We start from the raw sequence: 18,650 nt of genomic DNA, 5'->3' as shown, positions 1-18,650 counted from the left end.
GAGTTGCCCTTTTGGCCATCTTTATCAATTAATTTTGATAGAAATATATGTGTAATGAAAATGTTTGTCCAAACAAAGGTGGAAGACCAGAGCCGGTCATCTAGAGATGGATTCTAAATAAAAACACTGAATAACCCTTGGGTTTCCCCTTGTAAAACAGATCGTTGAATTGTGAAATCGTTTGCGTATGGTCTTTATAATGTGTCAAAACTATGAATTTTGGCAATGATATTAATTCTGTGCATATAGGATGATATGGGGTGCATTTGTTTAGAACATGGCGCTGATTAAACTAAAGGTCTCTCTTTTATCAAATGTTAAACTTCTGTTAGCTTACATTTTTAAGTTAAACATAACAATGCCTATTCTCTTAGAATACTAACTCTCTTCTCCAAGGTGGGGGAAGTAAATCTAAACAGAAATAGGGTTTATCATTGACTCTGTATTGTCTCTTTATGCCCTTTTAACTTCCATTGCAGCCTGGTTATCCTGGAAGGGGGATTACCTCATGTCCCAGGTTTCTTTATTTTCCTCATGCTGAGGTTTTTTTTTTTTTTTTTTTTCAATGTTTCTTGCCCTCGTGTAGGTTTCAGATCAGGTGGTGTGGAAATAGTCCGTGCAGCCCTTTGAGACTTTTTGCTATTCAGGGCTACACCAATAAATGTGACTTGACTTGATGTAATGTGGCCAACTTCCATGTAAAAACTACTAGAACAAAAAAGCTCTTTGTGGGATGGACATACGATTACTTTTCTTATTCTTGGATATCCTAGAGTCTAGAGTCATACGATTACTTTTCTTATTCTTGGATATCCTAGAGTCTAGAGTCTAGACTGTAGTGCTTAAGGGAGTTCTATTAGGGGACCACATCGCTTGATCATCCAGTGTGCACACCGGTGACCATGATGCCCTGCAGAGCCATTTACGCATTCGGCTAATGTCCTGAGTAGGCTGTATTGATGCAGAAGAGAAAAAAACAACAAAAAAATGAGCGAGATGTCCACGGTGAGAGGAAGGAGGGAAGTTTGTGGATTGATTATGGGACAGCGAAATGCGCAAAAGAAATTGGGTTGAAAACCGAGAGGTCAGTTTGAGTCGACTTTGATGTATGTCTGCCAGGATTTCGGTTTTCGGCATCTTTGTAGTCCTCGCCTAGTTGCCATTGCATACCAAATAAGTATCTCTGTCTCCTCAACCGACAGGAGTTGGTCACATGAATCCACATGAATAGCCTTCCTGTCTACAAATTATTATTGGCCTTCAGATCAATGGAAATTGCTAGATGAGCTGCAAGAAAGCACCAAGTAGGGCACTGGGACAGACTCACACTGAGTCCCGTCAAGCCGTTGTGGCTAGCATGTTCGGTTGTATCAGGGTTGGGTAGGGTTACTTTAACTGGATTACTTTCAATTACTTTTGGATTACTCCAATACCAAATATGCTAATAAAAGACAAAAGAAACTAAATATGAATAAAATTATGACTCACAAGACGTGGTAAGCTTTCTCTCCTGGTTTTGATCTCCAGCAAAACTAACATAAAATGCGACAGAAACAAAATGAAAGTAAATCCAAACAGCTTGCCAACATCATTTTTGCCGTTCCATGTATTCTGTTACTCCCCAAGCCTGCACAAAATTTAGTCATTTTATTCATATTTAGTTTCTTTTGTCTTTTATTAGCTTATTTGGTATTGGAGTAATCCAAAAGTAATTGAAAGTAATCCAGTTAAAGTAACCCTACCCAACCCTGGATCACCATTTCAGAAATTTACATATGAAAATGTCTATTTTTTTCCAGGTTTTATGGACTGTATTGTGCTTAGTATTGTATAAAGTACAATGTTTTCGTCACCTCAGCATGGGGTAAAAAGAAGCCGTGAAAGGCGATAAAAAAATGGTAGCCCGGCGTCCAGGTTGTTAGGTTCACTTTCTTTGCTTGTTTGCCGGCAATCCTTTGAAGTCAGACACCGCAATCATCTCCTAGAGTCTTTGCATGCACTCAAAGTCTTTATTTATTGTCCCGCGCCCTAGCACGAGAAACAACAGCCAGGTACAAACAGTGGTTTTTGTGTTGACATTTTAAAAAAACAGCTGCCAGGCTGTCACCACAAGCACAGAGGCCATTTTTCAGCCACTAATGATACTTTCCTGTACCGACTATCTTTTCATTCTAATTCCTCCTACTGGCGTGGTAAAAGTTTTGCACTCAATAAAGATGTCATAACCTGGGGGTCTATTGTACTGGTTCAGAACAGAAATCACGCCAAATTACCTTCCTATTGGCAAGCCTCAATTAGCGTTTCATTCATAGCCCGCCGGCGAAGCGTACGCCGAGGCGGACATGAAAAGAAACAAAAATCTCCCGCTGGAACGCGCCAGCCTGCCTCACCTCTGGTTAAGACGCTTCCGTTTTGCAGCGCCGCCGCCCGTAATCTCCTCATCTGGGTGTTAAGGGCTTTGTAGCGCCGAGCGTCATCAAAGGGAGAATTTAGCGAGGCGGCGAGATAATCCAACCGTTAGACTGGCGCGGCTATTAACACAAATTTTGCCACGTGTTTAATCAAACAGCGACAAAAAATCCTGGGGGGCATGGGGTGTACACATATATGGCCTGGCAAAACCAAGACAACCAGAAGGAGGCCACAGCTGCAAGGCGCCACACGCTAAATGTAGTCCAAGAGTGGCATTTACGAGAAGATTTAATTAAGCCTTATTCAAGACCCAAGACGGCACTAGGAATAAGGGATTTTATTTTTTCTTCATAAATGTCAAAAATCAGAATCAAAAGAGAAAACAGGAAGCATTCTTTAATCAGGGAAGAACTTTGGTTCGGGGAGCTGCTGCTTTTTCTTCTACTTCTGTTAAAATACTTTTACTACTTCTCCTACATCTTTAAACGCTTTACTACTTCTTCTTATTTTACTACTTCTAATACTTTTAATAATGCTACATCTACTCCTTGTACTTTTACTTCTTGTAATTATTTTACTACTACTGTACTTCTCTTTCAAATTTTGTTACTTCTACTTATTCTTTTACTTTTGATACTACATTTAATTCTGATGGTTTTACTACTTATTCGTCTGTTTTTACTTCTTAACTCTTATTACTTCTACTTATTTTAATACGATTAGTCCTTTTACTTCTACTTTTAACGCTTTTACTATTTCTACTTATTTTTCTTCTTCTGTTTCTTTTATCTTTTGACTGCTTGCCCTTATATTTTTACTTAACGATTACTTCTTCTTTTTAACATTTCGAATCTTTACTTCTCACAATATTATTACTACTTTTACTTATTCTAATGCTTTTACTATTTCTTATATTCAAACACTTCTACTACTTCTACATTACCTGCTTTAATGCTGTCCCAAAATAACAATTACAGGTTTTTTTCTCGGGCCAAATGTTTCAAAAGTCCTCAAAGATTTCCAATGACCTGTTTGGGGTTGCAGTAGTAATGCTATAGACAGGGGTTTCTAAGCATTTCTAAGGTTTCCCAAACTAGGCCTTAAAAGTGGTTTTTGGAATCAGGGTTTAAAATGTTTTTAGTGTTTCCAAAAAAAGGATTTACTCCAAACTGTGGTTTGACAGCTTTTTTAGTCTTTCCAACTAGGGTTTGGGCTTGATACTAAAGTTTTAAAATCTTTATGATATTGACCTTAGCCAATTAACCTCATATGCATGTTTTTGTAATGCGGGAGGAAACCAGAGCGCCTGGAGTAAACCCACACATTTACTTGATTTATTTAAATGTTGCTCCTTGTTGCCTAACCCAAATGTGGATCAGGTCGTATTGATTGTGAATCCGTAGCACTGCCAACTGAGGCACTTGCTCAAATGGTGACTAATTGGCCAGAGCAGGACAGACCAACTAGAGCAGATAATAGTTAAACGGGTTGTAATCTATGGCTCCTGCTCGATCTCTCTCTCTGGTGCCTATGTTACATTTTATAGATGAATGTATTCCTTTTGCCAAGTGTATACGCTTAACAAGCACCATGTTGCACGCTTTGCAGATTTTCAGATGTCGGCAATTTTCTGGATCCAATACCTGTTTCAGGCTTTCTAGGTTTATTGCGATGCATTCCTTTTCATGGAGTTTTTTTCCCATCTTTTGCGGCCACAGCAACAAGAGCAGGACCCTACCAACCTGTACATCTCCAACCTGCCCATCTCCATGGACGAGCAAGAGCTGGAGAACATGTTGAAGCCTCTGGGGCATGTCATCTCTACCCGGATATTGAGGGATGCCAACGGAGTCAGTCGAGGGGTCGGCTTTGCCAGGTACTCAAAAACTTAATCCAAACCTAATTGTTTCCATAAACGAAACTAAATACACGATAAATTCCACATTTGATGCGGCCAAGTTGACAGCGGTTGAAAATATATGCTTAAAGTACGAAAATTGTGAATTATTTATGTACATATTTACAAGATCATAGCAGCTCCATAAGAGACATGAATAATACATGCTACGTCGACACCTTAATACATACTATAAATGCAGATTGTGGCCAACGTTGCTTCGTTTTTATGTGGATCCAAATCCGATCGGGATCAGATATATGTGTCATTGCATCGAAGGTGTAAAAAGATCAGGCTGGGGATTATCTCAACAGATAATCAGCGTTCTCGAGCACCAACTTTAGACCAACGCTTGCTTTGATTACCTGTAATATACAGTATGTTGTAATCATTGCAAATCTGAACCAAATAGCAGTTTTTCATTCTATTGCATGGTACATTAGACCAGTGTTTTTAAACCTTTTTTGAGCCAGGGCATGCTTTTTTCATTGGAAAACTTTTGCGCCACACCACTAACCAAAATGACACTGAACAGTATGTTTAATTACACTATAATTTATAATACCTCCAGATTTAACAGAACAGACACTCCACAATGACATCATATTTGCAGACAATTATTCATAAATGTTTTATAAAATTTTAAAAAGTGACATTGGATAATTTCTCACTGCACACCTGACGATCTCTCACGGCACACTAGTGTATCGCGGCACAGTGGTTGAAAATCACTGCATTAGAGTAATGGCGACCTTGCCTTATGGCATTTCTATTTTACATTGTTGGATGGGATGTTTATCAGCCCGTCTATATGGCATTTTCCCACCATTATATGATATTGACTAGAACTTATTAGTGGCCAAAAACGTATTAAAGCAAACTGTGTTCTTCATGCAGAGTTAAGTCTTTAAGATGCCCGTCTGCTATTGGTCAATGTAATGCAAAATGCCTACATAGTAATGGCTAAAAAAACTCCTACAATGACTTTCTCTTTATTCAGTTCAAAATATCATGTATTTTGTCATTTTCTGTGCTGTATTTATTTGCTATGGGTCCCAAGGCTTGCAATGATTGCAAAATAGGGAAGCAAAACATGCTAACAATGGATGCAAAGCTTGCAATGAGCAAGAAGTATGAGGAAGGCACATAAATCGCTCACCAAGAAATATAGGTATAATTATCTTTTGGAAAGTTTAAAATCAATTTCATTTTTAAATGCCATCCTTTTTATGAGTTTTGATCATGTTATTTAAGCATATAAAAGTCTAGTACACTAGAACCTACTGCAGTATATACTATTGTTATTATTATGTTTTTATATGGGGTACCAGGGGTTCTTTCCCCTGCTATACAGAAACTTCAAATTGTGATCCCTACCTCAAAACGTATTAATCTCGTAGCCCTGGCCTTTACTCTGTTTGGGATTCACGGCTCGATTTCAGGCAGGCGTTTTACCCCCAAATGTACACAACCCGAGGATCATTCGGTTATGCCGTCCACCCTTTTGCAAATTGTCGTTACCTGTATCAACAGGCAGCCGCCGGAGCGGGGACCACCAGGGGCATTAGAGAGTAAACCCGGCTAAGTGTTTACGGGCGGATCCATTACTGTTATCAGAGCCCATTACTCCAGCCTGAGCACTAATCATTGCAGACAGCAGCCCTCCATGCCATTAAGCGGCAGCGCACACAAAAATGGCCGCCAACCACCTCGCAAGCAGGCCCGTTCGTCGACTCGTTGGGCCGGCCAATATGAGTCCTTAGCAGCCGCCTGACTGTCTGCCTGCGTACTTGGAACCAAAGCACCTTTAGGCCTTGTTGACTCCACATCCAGCCACCTGTTTTCTGTCCACCTGCCTGCTTTGCTGCTGGAAAAAAGAACAGGAAGGGGGGTAAAGGAATGATAGGTTATCTTGAATAACATGAATAAAATAATGCCAGCTCACTGTTGAGAAAATCGCAGGGTAGTGCAGGGAAACGGATCAAGACAAGATTCTCAGGGCCACAGAACGCTTCGCACAAAAACGTATGATAATTGGAATTTATTTTTATTTTTAAAAAGACAGGCAAGAGAATGAGGCGTGTTTGATCTGTTCAATTAGGAGAAAGACTGATTGGACCGGCTCTTGGTGATCACGATCAGATGGAATAGGTTCAATCCATCAGGAGAAAAGCTGAATGGACCAGATCTTTGTGATCTCGATCAGGTCGACTTGGTCAAGTTCATTGGGAGCAAGACTGAATGGACCGGCTCTTGGTGATCACAATCAGACGGACTTGGTTTATTCCATCAGAAGAAAAATGACAGTGATTAGATCAGATAGACTTGGTTCCGTCCATCAGGAGAAAAGCCGAATGGACTAGATCTTTGAGATCTTGATCAAGTGGACTTGGTCCAGTTCATAGCAATAGAAAGACTAAATGGACCTGATTTTCTTGACCACGATCAGGTTGCCTTTGTTCAGTCCATTTAGGAGAAAGACTGAATGGATCAGATCTTGGTTGCTCACAATCAGATCCAGTTCATAAGGAGGAAGACTCAATGAACCGGATCTTGGTAAACACAATCACGATCATGTTTACTCTGTTCAGTATAGCAGGCTAAAGACTGAATGGACCGGATGTTGGTGATCACATTTAGGTGGACTTGGTTTACTTCACCAGGAGAAGGACAAAGTGGACCAGATCTTGAAACAAAATTACTATTAGGTAGACTTTTTGTAGTTCATTTGGAGAAAATCTAAAATTAAAATTATTAGTTTGTTCCATCAAAACCAGTCGTGTTTTTCTTATGCTATTTTGTAGGACCCATCAAAAATCTGTATCTCATCATTTATCCATTTTTATTCAGGGAAGAAAGCAGTGCATGGTCTACATCAGGGGATTCAAACTCAATTGAGTCTGAGGCCGCTGAAGCTAGGATCCGGGTGAGGTTGGGCCAAATAGGGTTTTCTACCAAAAAAATCGCTGATAATAACATACCGCTGTTCTTAAAAGGAAGTGTTTTATATTTGTCCACTAGATGTTGCTCTAATGTGTATGGCAATCAAGAATGAGTCCAATGAAGACTATAAACTACAGAGATTGAAAGTGAGCAAAAAACGCCCTTTTTTTTACCCAGCCTTTCTCAAATACAGACCAGAAGAAGGGCATTTTTTTCAAAGGGATAAAAAAATAGCGAAAAAGAAATAAGAAAACGAGGCCAAACAAAAAGAAAAAAAAGAAAAGTTGGAGAAAAGAAAAGATTCGATCTGTAACCTCAGTGGAATTGGTTAATTATAGGCTTAAAATACACTTCTATTCTATAGCTTACGAATAGCCTATTTTAATGTTGACAATGTCAATGCTATATATCCATTGCAACCAAGTCACCCTTTTTATTTTATTTTTTTATTTTTATTTTATAATGTACTTAAATTATTTATCAATCCATCCATCCATAATCTGCACCGCTTATCCTCAATAGGGTCGCGGGGGTGCTGGAGCCCATCCCAGCTATCTTCGGGCAGTAGGCAGGGTACACCCTTAACTGGTTGCCAGCCAGTTGCAGGGCACACAGGGACTGATAAATTCCTCATCCGCACCTAGGGACAATTTGGACCAGCCATTTAACCTAATATGCATGTTTTTGGAATGTGGGTGGAAACCAAGGTGAACAAGAGAAACCCACGCAAAGAGAACGTGCAAACTCCACACAGGAGGTTCGATCTCATGACCTCAGAACAGTGCCGCACAAGCGCTAACCACCGCGCCGCAGTGCTGCCTCAATTAATTATTTATTTGTTTGTTTGTTTGTGTATTTGTTTATTTGTTTATTTGTTTATTTGTTTATTTGTTTATTGTTTTGGTTGCTAATGCAATATCCATTGCAGTCTGGTCATCCTGGAAGGGGGATTACCTCATGTGGGGTCCCTTCCCAAGGTTTCTTCATTTTCCTCATGCTGAGGTTTTTGAGTTTTTCTATGCCCTCATGTAAGTTTTAGATCAGGGGATGGTGTAAAAAAGTGTAAAAAGGTGTAAATAGTCTGTAGTTTGCAATAATCTGTGGTTTGTGCAGCCCTTTGAGACTCTTTGTGATCAAGGACTATACAAACGGTCTTCTTCGACTCCCTGGAGTTGCTATGAGCTCAAAATAGATTTTCAATGTGAATAAATGGAAAAATATCTGCCCAGGAGTTAATTGCATCACATCTTTTGCATCACTACTTAGATTCTAAAATCCAGATACTGGAATATGCACCAACGGGGGAAACTGAACCAGCACGATCATCGTCAACGATAGACTCTCTTTGGCACGGACGTTTATAAATGACTCACAAATGTGATTTATCTGCATCGAATTCTGCTCAAAGTGCATTTTAGGGCACCGGGGGCATCACTCGAGGTCACCCGACTGGTAAAATGTCACCGCAATGAAATGTAAGCTGCCGATAAACTGGAGATAGATGACGCCGGCGAGCGTGAAAGATGACATATTCTAAAAGTAGAGGAAGGAAAGGATGAAGAAAGGAGGCCGAGGAACGAGTAAGGGGAAAAGATGGAGGAAATAAGCGAGCTTGAAAGACGGCGAGGAATGAGAGAGCCGTCAAAAGGAAGAGCTTGAGACGGCCCGCCGGGAGGATGGATGGCAAGAGGGCGGCGATAAAGAAGCTGCGCCGGAGAATAAAAAAAGAGGGATGACGGCAGAGATATGAGAGAAGGAGGACGGAGAAGTGGGCGCCTGACAGAATGATAAGAGTATTCTCGGAGCGAATAAAGCGCCGCCGTCTACAAAGACATGAATTTTGCAAAAGTGCATTAGCATGAAAGTCCCACTCTCCATCGCGTTTTCCTTGCTTGGAAAATAAATACAAATATCAAACGATTCCCCGATTAAACCTTGACTTAGTCTATGAACTCCTCCGACCCTGTTGGTTCTAATCTCTGCTAATCTCTTAGATTGTTTGAGATGAAGCACTTGGATGGGACTTTTCTTTTAGAGGCAAAACTGAAGGAAAGGGAGGATAATCAGTCCGCTTTTTGTTTGACGCTCCCTTAACCGCCCTGAATACAAATACAGTGGACCCCCGGGATATGATATCCATTTTGAGATGGTAAAGTGAAATAGCCGTGTAGAGGGGGATAAAAACCTATGTTAATTAGCTCCATGGTACCCAACATCAAAACATTGATAACAAAATAGTATTATAGTAAGTACCATTTATGTGTAAAATACATGCATGTAATTACATTTTTGATAAATATACATGTAAAGGAAGAACATTTTTTTTTTACCTTCGGTTTGACGTGACTTAAGGTGGAACAGTTGCGTATCAGGTAGATGCGAGGATAAGAAGATTTGCTTGCTTTGATTGCCTCTTTATTTTAAAAAAAAGTCCCAATTGTTAATTGGTTACAAATACGCAATTTACCAATTTGTTCGCCTACTTTTGTTTACGTTTCCATGGTTATCATATTTTTTCTTCTTCCTTTAGCATCACAGCAAGCCTTGTATTGCTTACTTGCAATGTATTGAAGAAGAGAAAAGGCATTATGGAAGGTAGCTCTGCCAATAGCATATAGGTATTTTCTTGACGTCCACCAACAGAGGACAGGAATCTTAGTGTTGAAACCTTTGTGGGCAGACAAAATAGATTTTTAGTGATGTATACTTGGGGAAATGCTGTAAAGAGGGGCCAAAAAAGATCTTCAACATAGTTGAAAATATCATAAAGCAGGGACACCCTAAGCCAGGTGTCTTCTGTAATGTTATTCACAATCCAATCAACTGAAATCATAATGTTCCATTTTAATTGATGATAAAATGGGTCCAAAAAACTTGTACGTGTTCTCATGTTTGTTTCTTTGTACAACAGGATGGAGTCCACAGAGAAATGTGAAGTAGTGATCCAACATTTCAATGGGAAATACCTGAAGACCCCACCTGGAATTCCAAGTGAGACATCTTCATTTATAGTCATCTCTCCGCTGTCTATGGTCCACACGTTTCTATTCGTCACCATCCATCTTCGTCTTTCGCTTTTCACTTCTTCTGGAACTTCTCAAAGGAGAAAGACGGCCACTTGATATTCACCTTCATGCCTTTGTGGTGTTCTTTGCAATTTCGCTAAGAGCTTTTCGCTCTCTCGTCTTTGCTCTCTCTCACCGGGCAAAGGGAGAGAAGGGGGAAAAAAATGTGCTCGTAGACTGGCCTAGGTTGTAAGCTCATTGGAAATTAGTGCAATGACATTAGCAGAAATATATATATATTTTTTTAAAAGCACAGGAATAAAATATGAATAGACATTATTCAATGTTAGCCAATGCTGTAGTTTACTACGCCAGCTTATACAATCGTGTGCAAAGTTTGGGCACCCCCGATCATTTTCAAGATTTTCATTTATAAATCATTGGTTGTTCGGATCAGCAATTTCAGTTAAATATATCATATAGCAGACAAACACAGTGATATATGAGAAGTGAAATGATGTTCATCGGATTTACAGAAAGTGTGCTTCAATTACTTAAACAAAAGTAGGCAGGTGCATAAATTGGGGCACCCTTGTTGTTTTATTGATTTCAATACCGTTAGCACAAATTTTTGGAACCCAAAATTTGTTTGTTAAGCTCATTGACCCTTGACCTACATACGCAGATGAAACCAAAAATGAGAAAGGGTATTTAAGGCGGCCGGTTGCAAGTCATTCTCCTTTTTGCATCTTCTCTGAAGAGTGGCAAGATGGGAGCCACAGAACAACTGTCAAATGACCTGTAAACAAAGATTGTTCAACATCATGGTTAAGGGGAAGTACAGGGAGTGCAGAATTATTAGGCAAATGAGTATTTTGACCACATCATCCTCTTTATGCATGTTGTCTTACTCCAAGCTGTATAGGCTCGAAAGCCTACTACCAATTAAGCATATCAGGTGATGTGCATCTCTGTAATGAGAAGGGGTGTGGTCTAATGACATCAACACCCTATATCAGGTGTGCATAATTATTAGGCAACTTCCTTTCCTTTGGCAAAATGGGTCAGAAGAGGGAATTGACAGGCTCTGAAAAGTCAAAAATAGTGAGATATCTTGCAGAGGGATGCAGCACTCTTAAAATTGCCAAGTTTCTGAAGCGTGATCATCGAACAATCAAGCGTTACATTCAAAATAGTCAACAGGGTCGCAAGAAGCGTGTAGAAAAACCAAGGTGCAAAATAACTGCCCGTGAACTGAGAAAAGTCACGCGTACAGCTGCCAAGATGCCACTTGCCACCAGTTTTGCCATATTTCAGAGCTGCAACATCACTGGAGTGCCCAAAAGCACAAGGTGTGCAATACTCAGAGACATGGCCAAGGTAAGAAAGGCTGAAAAACGACCACCACTGAACAAGACACACAAGCTGAAACGTCAAGACTGGGCCAAGAAAAATCTCAAGACGGATTTTTCTAAGGTTTTATGGACTGATGAAATGAGAGTGAGTCTTGATGGGCCAGATGGATGGGCCCGTGGCTGGATCGGTAAAGGGCAGAGAGCTCCAGTCCGCCTCAGACGCCAGCAAGGTGGAGGTGGGGTACTGGTATGGGCTGGTATCATCAAAGATGAGCTTGTGGGGCCTTTTCGGGTTGAGGATGGACTCAAGCTCAACTCCCAGTCCTACTGCCAGTTTCTGGAAGACACCTTCTTCAAGCAGTGGTACAGGAAGAAGTCCACATCCTTCAAGAAAAACATGATTTTCATGCAGGACAACGCTCCATCACACGCATCCAAGTACTCCACAGCGTGGCTGGCAAGAAAGGGTCTAAAAGAAGAAAAACTAATGACATGGCCTCCTTGTTCACCTGATCTGAACCCCATAGAGAACCTGTGGTCCCTCATCAAATGTGGGATTTACAAGGAGGGAAAACAGTACACCTCTCTGAACAATGTCTGGGAGGCTGTGGTTGCTGCTGCACGCAATGTTGATCGTGAACAGATCAAAGCACTGACAGAATCCATGGATGGCAGGCTTTTGAGTGTCCTTGCAAAGAAAGGTGGCTATATTGGTCACTGATTTGTTTTTGTTTTGTTTTTGAATGTCAGAAATGTATATTTGTGAATGTTGAGCTGTTATATTGGTTTCCCTGATGAAAATAAATAATTGAAATGGGTATACATTTGTTTTTTGTTAAGTTGCCTAATAATTATGCACAGTAATAGTCACCTGCACACACAGATATCCTCCTAAAATAGCTAAAACTAAAAAAGCCCCACTCCAACTTCCAAAATATTCAGCTTTGATATTGATGAGACTTTTGGGTTCATTAAGAACATGGTTGTTGTTCAATAATAAAATTAATCCTCAAAAATACAACTTGCCTAATAATTCTGCACTCCCTGTATACAAAAAGCTAGCTCAGGGATTTCGGCTGTCAGTTTCCACTGTGAGGAACATAGTGAGGAAATGGAAGCCCACAAGCACAGTTCTGGTTAATACCCGAAGTGGCAGGCTAAGAAAAATCTCAGATAAGCATAGGCGATGGATGGTGAGAACAGTCAAACTCAACCCACAGACCAGCTCCAAAGACCTGCAACATGATCTTGCTGAAGATGGGGTCACTGCGCATCATTCAACTATCCAGCGCACTTTGCACAAGGAGCTGCTGTAAGGGAGAGTAATGCAACAGAAGCCTTTTCTGCGCACATGCCACAGACAGAGTCGCCTGAGGAGTGCTAAAGCACATTTGGACAAGCCAGCTTCATTTTGGAATAAGGTGCTGTGGACTGATGATACTAAAATTGAATTATTTGGACATGACAAGGGGTGGTATGCATGGCAGAAAAAGAACACAGCATTTCAAGGCAAACACTTGCTACCCACAGTGGGGCTGTGTGGCCAGTGCAGGTACTGGCAATTTTGTAAAAGTTAAAGGTCGCATGGATTCCAGTCAGTATCAGCAGATTCTTGCGAACAATGTTTTAGAATCATTGACATAGCTGAAGTTGCGTCAGGGCTGCATACTTCAACAAGACAACGACCCCAAACACTGCTCAAATTCTACTAAGGCATTCGTGCAGAGGAAAAAGTACAATGTTCTGGAATGGCCATCTCAGTCCCCAGACCTGAATATTATTAAAAATCTGTGGTGTAATTTAAAGCTGTCTGTTTATGCTTGGAAACCATCAAACCTGAATGAAGGAGATGTTTTGGAAAGTAGAATGGTCAACAACACCATCAACCAGGATCCAGACCCTCATTGGAAGCTATAGGAAGCGTTTAGAGGCTGTTATTTTTGCAAAAGGAGGATCTATTAAATATTGGTGTTGATTGATGTTGCCCAAATGTATGCACCTGCCTATTTTCTTCAAGCAATTATTGCACATTTTTTGTAAATCCTATAAACTTCATTTCACTTCTCAGATATTTCTGTGTTTGTCTGCTATTTGACATTTTTAACTGAAATTGCTGATCCGAACAACCAATGATTTATAAAGGAAAATCTTGAAAATGATCAGGGGTGCCCAAACCTTTGCATACGACTGTACCTAATTAGGAAATATGCAATGCTCATATTTGTATTGACAACAATGATTGTTCCTTAGTTCTTATGGTGCATTTAGTACCATTTGCTGGACATGTGCAGTAACAGCAGGTTTGATGCTCGATTTCTTTTTGTCTAAGAACCACTTTTCGCCTTAAAGAGACACTCCATAATATTTTATCACTAGATGTCGCTGTATTGTGTCTTGCAACCGAAAAGAAATGCTGCCAAGCACAAGGAAAAATACAAACTACAGAGAGTCTTTTGCCAGGTTTTTGTTCTCTTGTAGCAACAAGATGGGCAAAAATAATATCAACTACCTCTAAGTGAGTCTTATGATATTCAAATAAATACAGATTTCTTGAACTACGAAAATTAAAAAAAAATGCTTATATAAAGTTTATATAATAAAAGTTTTTCTGCCTGTTATTCCAGTGTTCTCACAGATCCTTAAAAATGCTTAAAAGGCATTGAATTTGTTATTCTATTCCAATTTTTGAAAAGTCTCTCAAATGTGAACACATTAATAAGTTTTATATTTGTTTGAAATAAAAATATATAGTAACATTTAGCAATTTTCTTTTTTAGTTATTAACCGATTAACTTTTGTTGCAACATTACGTGACCACAATAACGGAACTATCAAAGCAGTGATATTTTTTCACTCGTGCCTTTCAGAGCAGACACATATTTTAGGTCAACCAGCAATAGACATAACAACTTCAGATAGAGACGTTTACTTCGGACCATGGAAAAGTGTAAATTTAATGAGAAGTGGCTTTTAAGTCAAGTCAAGTCATTTTTATTTGTATAGCCCTTAATCACAATAAGTCTCTAAGGGCTTCACAGATTAGTACACTATGTTACACAGACTATTTTTCAGCCGACAAGAAGAGTAGGTTATTATTCATATGCAATGGAGTAGAAGTGAGTTTTAAGTTTAGATTTAAACATTTCCACTGAGTTTTAGAAAATGTTTTAATGTGTACAATGAATAATTTATTGTGTGCAAGTAATATTTGTGTTTTCTTTGTTTCAATGTTTTTTTTGTCAACTTGGTCTTAAAATTGACTTCGAAAGGCATTAAAAAGTCTTGAATTTAACGTTCCGTATCTGTAGGAACCCTCTATTCAAATGAATATTTTACATGAAGTTTTTTACCCCTATGAGGCGCTAAATATAATACGCAACGTCCTATTAAAAATAGCGCTTTTAAATGCTACCACAAAAAACTTCTGAGAATTGTGTTTATCCATTCTGAAATACCATTTTCAATTTTTTTGCAGCTCTGATTTTTCTCTACATAGGCAAGATATTTTTTTTCATTTTATGTCAAAGTCCTGTGTCATATGCTTTATATGGGGGTATATTAGGGGCTCAATGAAAGACAGAGATTATTAGATCAATTCAAATGTCGGTCAGTCGGCTGGATCCCTTAACCATTAGGGTCGTAGCGGCACCATTTCTTGTGATGTGCCTTGGGCAAGTAGAGCCCGGTGGCGCCCATCCCTCTCCAGGCCAACATATGTTTCCAATCTAAGTGTACGCATCTCTAATTTTGATATCCATATATTCCCTGGTTGCAGAGTTTAAAGAAATTTTAAGAGTTTGGTTTGTCTTTTCCGTTCAAAGTCATCAAAATGACAGACGAGAGACCCTTTAAAGCTGAGGAAAGGTAGACGGAGTCAAGGAAGAAATAAAAGGTCATGGCCTGACAGAAGGCATTTAAAGTGCCACCTAAGCGCTTTTGCTGCCAGGTGCTGCCCGAGTCTCAGCAGGAATTGGCGACCAGACTGAGTCTGGCCCGGGAGTTCTCCTTCACCCTCGGGCCAATTTCATTAACAATCCTCACACCTCCGACCGACGCGGCAGCCATAAATTGCTTTCCACCCGCCCTAACGTCTCCAAGAGGCGGGGTTTCACATTTGCATATGAGCTCAGCCGCTGTTAAAGGCAAGGTGAGCAGTTACGTGGAAGCCGGGAACCTTTAAAGCCGTAATATGTGCCTGACCTTGGCCTAGCTGTCAGACGCTCAGACTTGTTAATGGATCCTTCCCTCGTGTCATGAGCGAGGCCCAATGCCTTGGCGGGGGAAAAAAATGTTCCACGCAATTACTCTCAGGGTTGCTTTGTTATCATTTGGTGTTACATCATCTCGAGCTGCAAATACTGTATGTAGTTGTAACTAGTACGGTGAGGAGCTCAGAGTAGCAGCTGTAACTCCTATTGAGAGGACCTCAGATTTCCAGTTGTAACTCGTACTGTGAGGACCTCAGTTTTAGTTGTAACCCGTATCATTAGGACCTCAGAGTTGCAGTTGTAAACTCATATCATGAGGACTTCAGTTCCAATTGTCAACCTCAGAGTTGCAGTTGTAATTTTTACTGCAAGGACCTCAGATTTGCTGTTGTTACTCATACTGCAAGGACGTCAGAGTTGCAGTTGTAGCTCGTACTGCGTTGAACTTAGATTACCAGTTGCACTTGTAACCCGTACTGTGGAGACTTTAAAAATGCTGTAACTCATACTCTGAGGATCTTAGAGTTGCAGTTGTAACTCCTACCACAAGGAGCTCAAATTTATATTTCTAAATGGTATTGTGAAGATCTCACAGTTGCAATGGTAACTCGCTCTGTGAGGACCTTATTTTTGCATTTCTAAGTTGTACTGTGAGGAACTAAGATAAGCAGGTATAGCTCGTACTGCAAGGACCTCAAAGTTGCACAGCAACTCGTACTGTGAAGACCTCAGATTTATAGTTGTTACCTTTTACTGTTAGGACTTTAGATTTGTAGTTGTTACCTTTTACTGTTAGGACCTCAGAGTGGCTTTTGTAAACAATACTGTGAAGACATCAAATATGCAGTTGTAACTTGTAGTTTGAGGACATTAGTTTCTGTTGTAACTCATACTGTTTGGACCTTAGAGTTGCAGCTGTAACTCGTAATGTGAGGACTTCAGATTTGCACTCGTTCTGTGGGGACCTCAAAGTTGCACTTTTAACTCATACTGTTAGGAGCTCACATTTGCAATTTTAACTTGTACTGTGGGGAGCTTAGATCTAGATATAACTTGTACTGCAAGGACTTTAGAGTTGAAATTTTAGATTGTATTTTAAGGACCTAAGATTTGCAGTCTTCACTCGTGTCGTAAGGACCTCAGGATTGCACCGGTATCTTGTAAAAACCTCGCATTACGAAAGCTCAGTTGACTGGATCGCTTGTAACTCATACCGTTAGGATCCCCCAGATTTTTGTTGTAACTTTTACTGCGAGGACCTCAGAGTTGCACTTGAAACTCTGCTGTGAGAACCCCAGAGTTATAGTTGTAACTCATACTACGATGACCTCAGATAACTTGTATTATGAAGACTTCACAGTTGCACTTGTACTGTGAGGATCTTGGATTGCACTTGTAACTGGTATTTTAAAAACCTCACATTTGCTCATGTAATTTATTATGAGGGCTCGGTTCTCTCCACTGCTTCTTTCAACTATCTGCGATCCTTCCTCAACTGCCATCTCAAAGCGGGTGATACCCAGTGCTAGCTAGATGTTCTAAGCTAGCAGCTCCTTCTTCTGTAAAAGAAAAAAATGCTTCAATTACAGTTTTTTTAATCATTTTTGTAAGACCAAGAAGTCATAATATGACCCAAAAAGAACCCAAAGGGGCTAATCTGGTCTAGTCTGTTTTTGGACATGACTTAGTCCGAAAAATACTTCTAAAATTGGATTTTATTTAGCCGAGCCATCATTAACCAATTCCAAAAACAAACAAAAAACGTTAACTTATGAAGCAAATCAAGCGACTCTTTAACATCATTTCAAAGTCTTTTATACCGTTTTTGCTGATCTGGACATCCACGTACGTGTTTTCATCTTGTTGTTATGCGAAGCACGTTCCGTGGGTGTGCGTTTGAGCAGCGCTAGTATTTCCCCAGAGCTGGCAGCGTCTTCATCCATCCTGCTTTGGCAGGTCCGACACAAGTCTTGGGAAGGTCGCGCCACGGACCGACCTGCGGAAACTCGTGCGACAGCCGTGCAAGTGTAAATACAGTCATGCTCCACTAAAATAGATGCCTAAAGAATGCCAATGCTGGATTGCAACAATTTTTCAAATAGTTGGAACATGAGGGGATTTAAATCCTAATTTGTGTCTATTCATTACTGTCACTTTAAAATTGTGTTTTATAAATGTATACATATTCATTTTATATTTGATTACTTTGTTTATATGATAGATTTTTTTTTTCGAGTGCAGCATTTTTTACAAATACTTGAAAAAAAATCAGTTGCAAATAATTTGTATGAATAAATAAAATGATTGGTTATACATAAACAATAAAAACATATTCTAAATATTTTATAATGTTCGTCATAACTAAATTAAAATTAAAAAATTATTGGGAATAAATTATGATTAAAAGTCATGAAAGAGTTTGAATACATGGACACCGATGCTGTTAGAATTTTGCTAAAAAATAGTTCTTATTAATAAATAAAACCATTGGTTACACATCAATAAACAAAAAATGTACTAGTTTAAATTATAATTTGCTTGAAATAAATTATAAAATAATTTACATTTGCATACACTGGTGCTATTGTACATAAAGGAATAACTCTTCAAAATATTTAATAGTTTGATAAAATTACATTGAAAATACAAAATCTGATAATTAAAATGAATACATGTTATATAAGTATTTGCATAAATAAATGACTCAATGAGAAAAATCTTAAAAAGATTTAATAGTTGAATAAAATTACATTGAAAATACAAAATCTGATCATTAAAATGAATACATGTTATATAAGTATTTGCATACACCGATGCTATACTTATTGAT

General features: G+C 39.3%; 1 protein-coding gene across 4 annotated transcripts in view; it reads left to right on the top strand.

The window, feature by feature from the left end:
* The window catches only part of rbms3 (RNA binding motif, single stranded interacting protein), a 243,788-nt gene that overhangs the window by 160,302 nt on the left and 64,836 nt on the right, over positions 1 to 18,650 (top strand). For all 4 annotated transcript variants that reach the window (XM_088328442.1, XM_088328441.1, XM_088328443.1 and 1 more), the window contains exons 5-6: positions 4,131 to 4,288; positions 10,164 to 10,243. In XM_088328442.1, the coding sequence (XP_088184568.1) occupies positions 4,131 to 4,288; positions 10,164 to 10,243 (238 nt within the window). The remainder of the gene's footprint in view (positions 1 to 4,130; positions 4,289 to 10,163; positions 10,244 to 18,650) is intronic.

Source organism: Urocampus carinirostris, chromosome 2 (genome assembly GCF_059441175.1).
Source record: "Urocampus carinirostris isolate Australia breed hairy pipefish chromosome 2, RoL_Ucar_1.0, whole genome shotgun sequence".
In the NCBI taxonomy this organism is placed as follows: domain Eukaryota; kingdom Metazoa; phylum Chordata; class Actinopteri; order Syngnathiformes; family Syngnathidae; genus Urocampus; species Urocampus carinirostris.
Note: the sequence above shows the minus strand (reverse complement) of the source record. Positions and strands in the feature narration are given on the sequence as shown.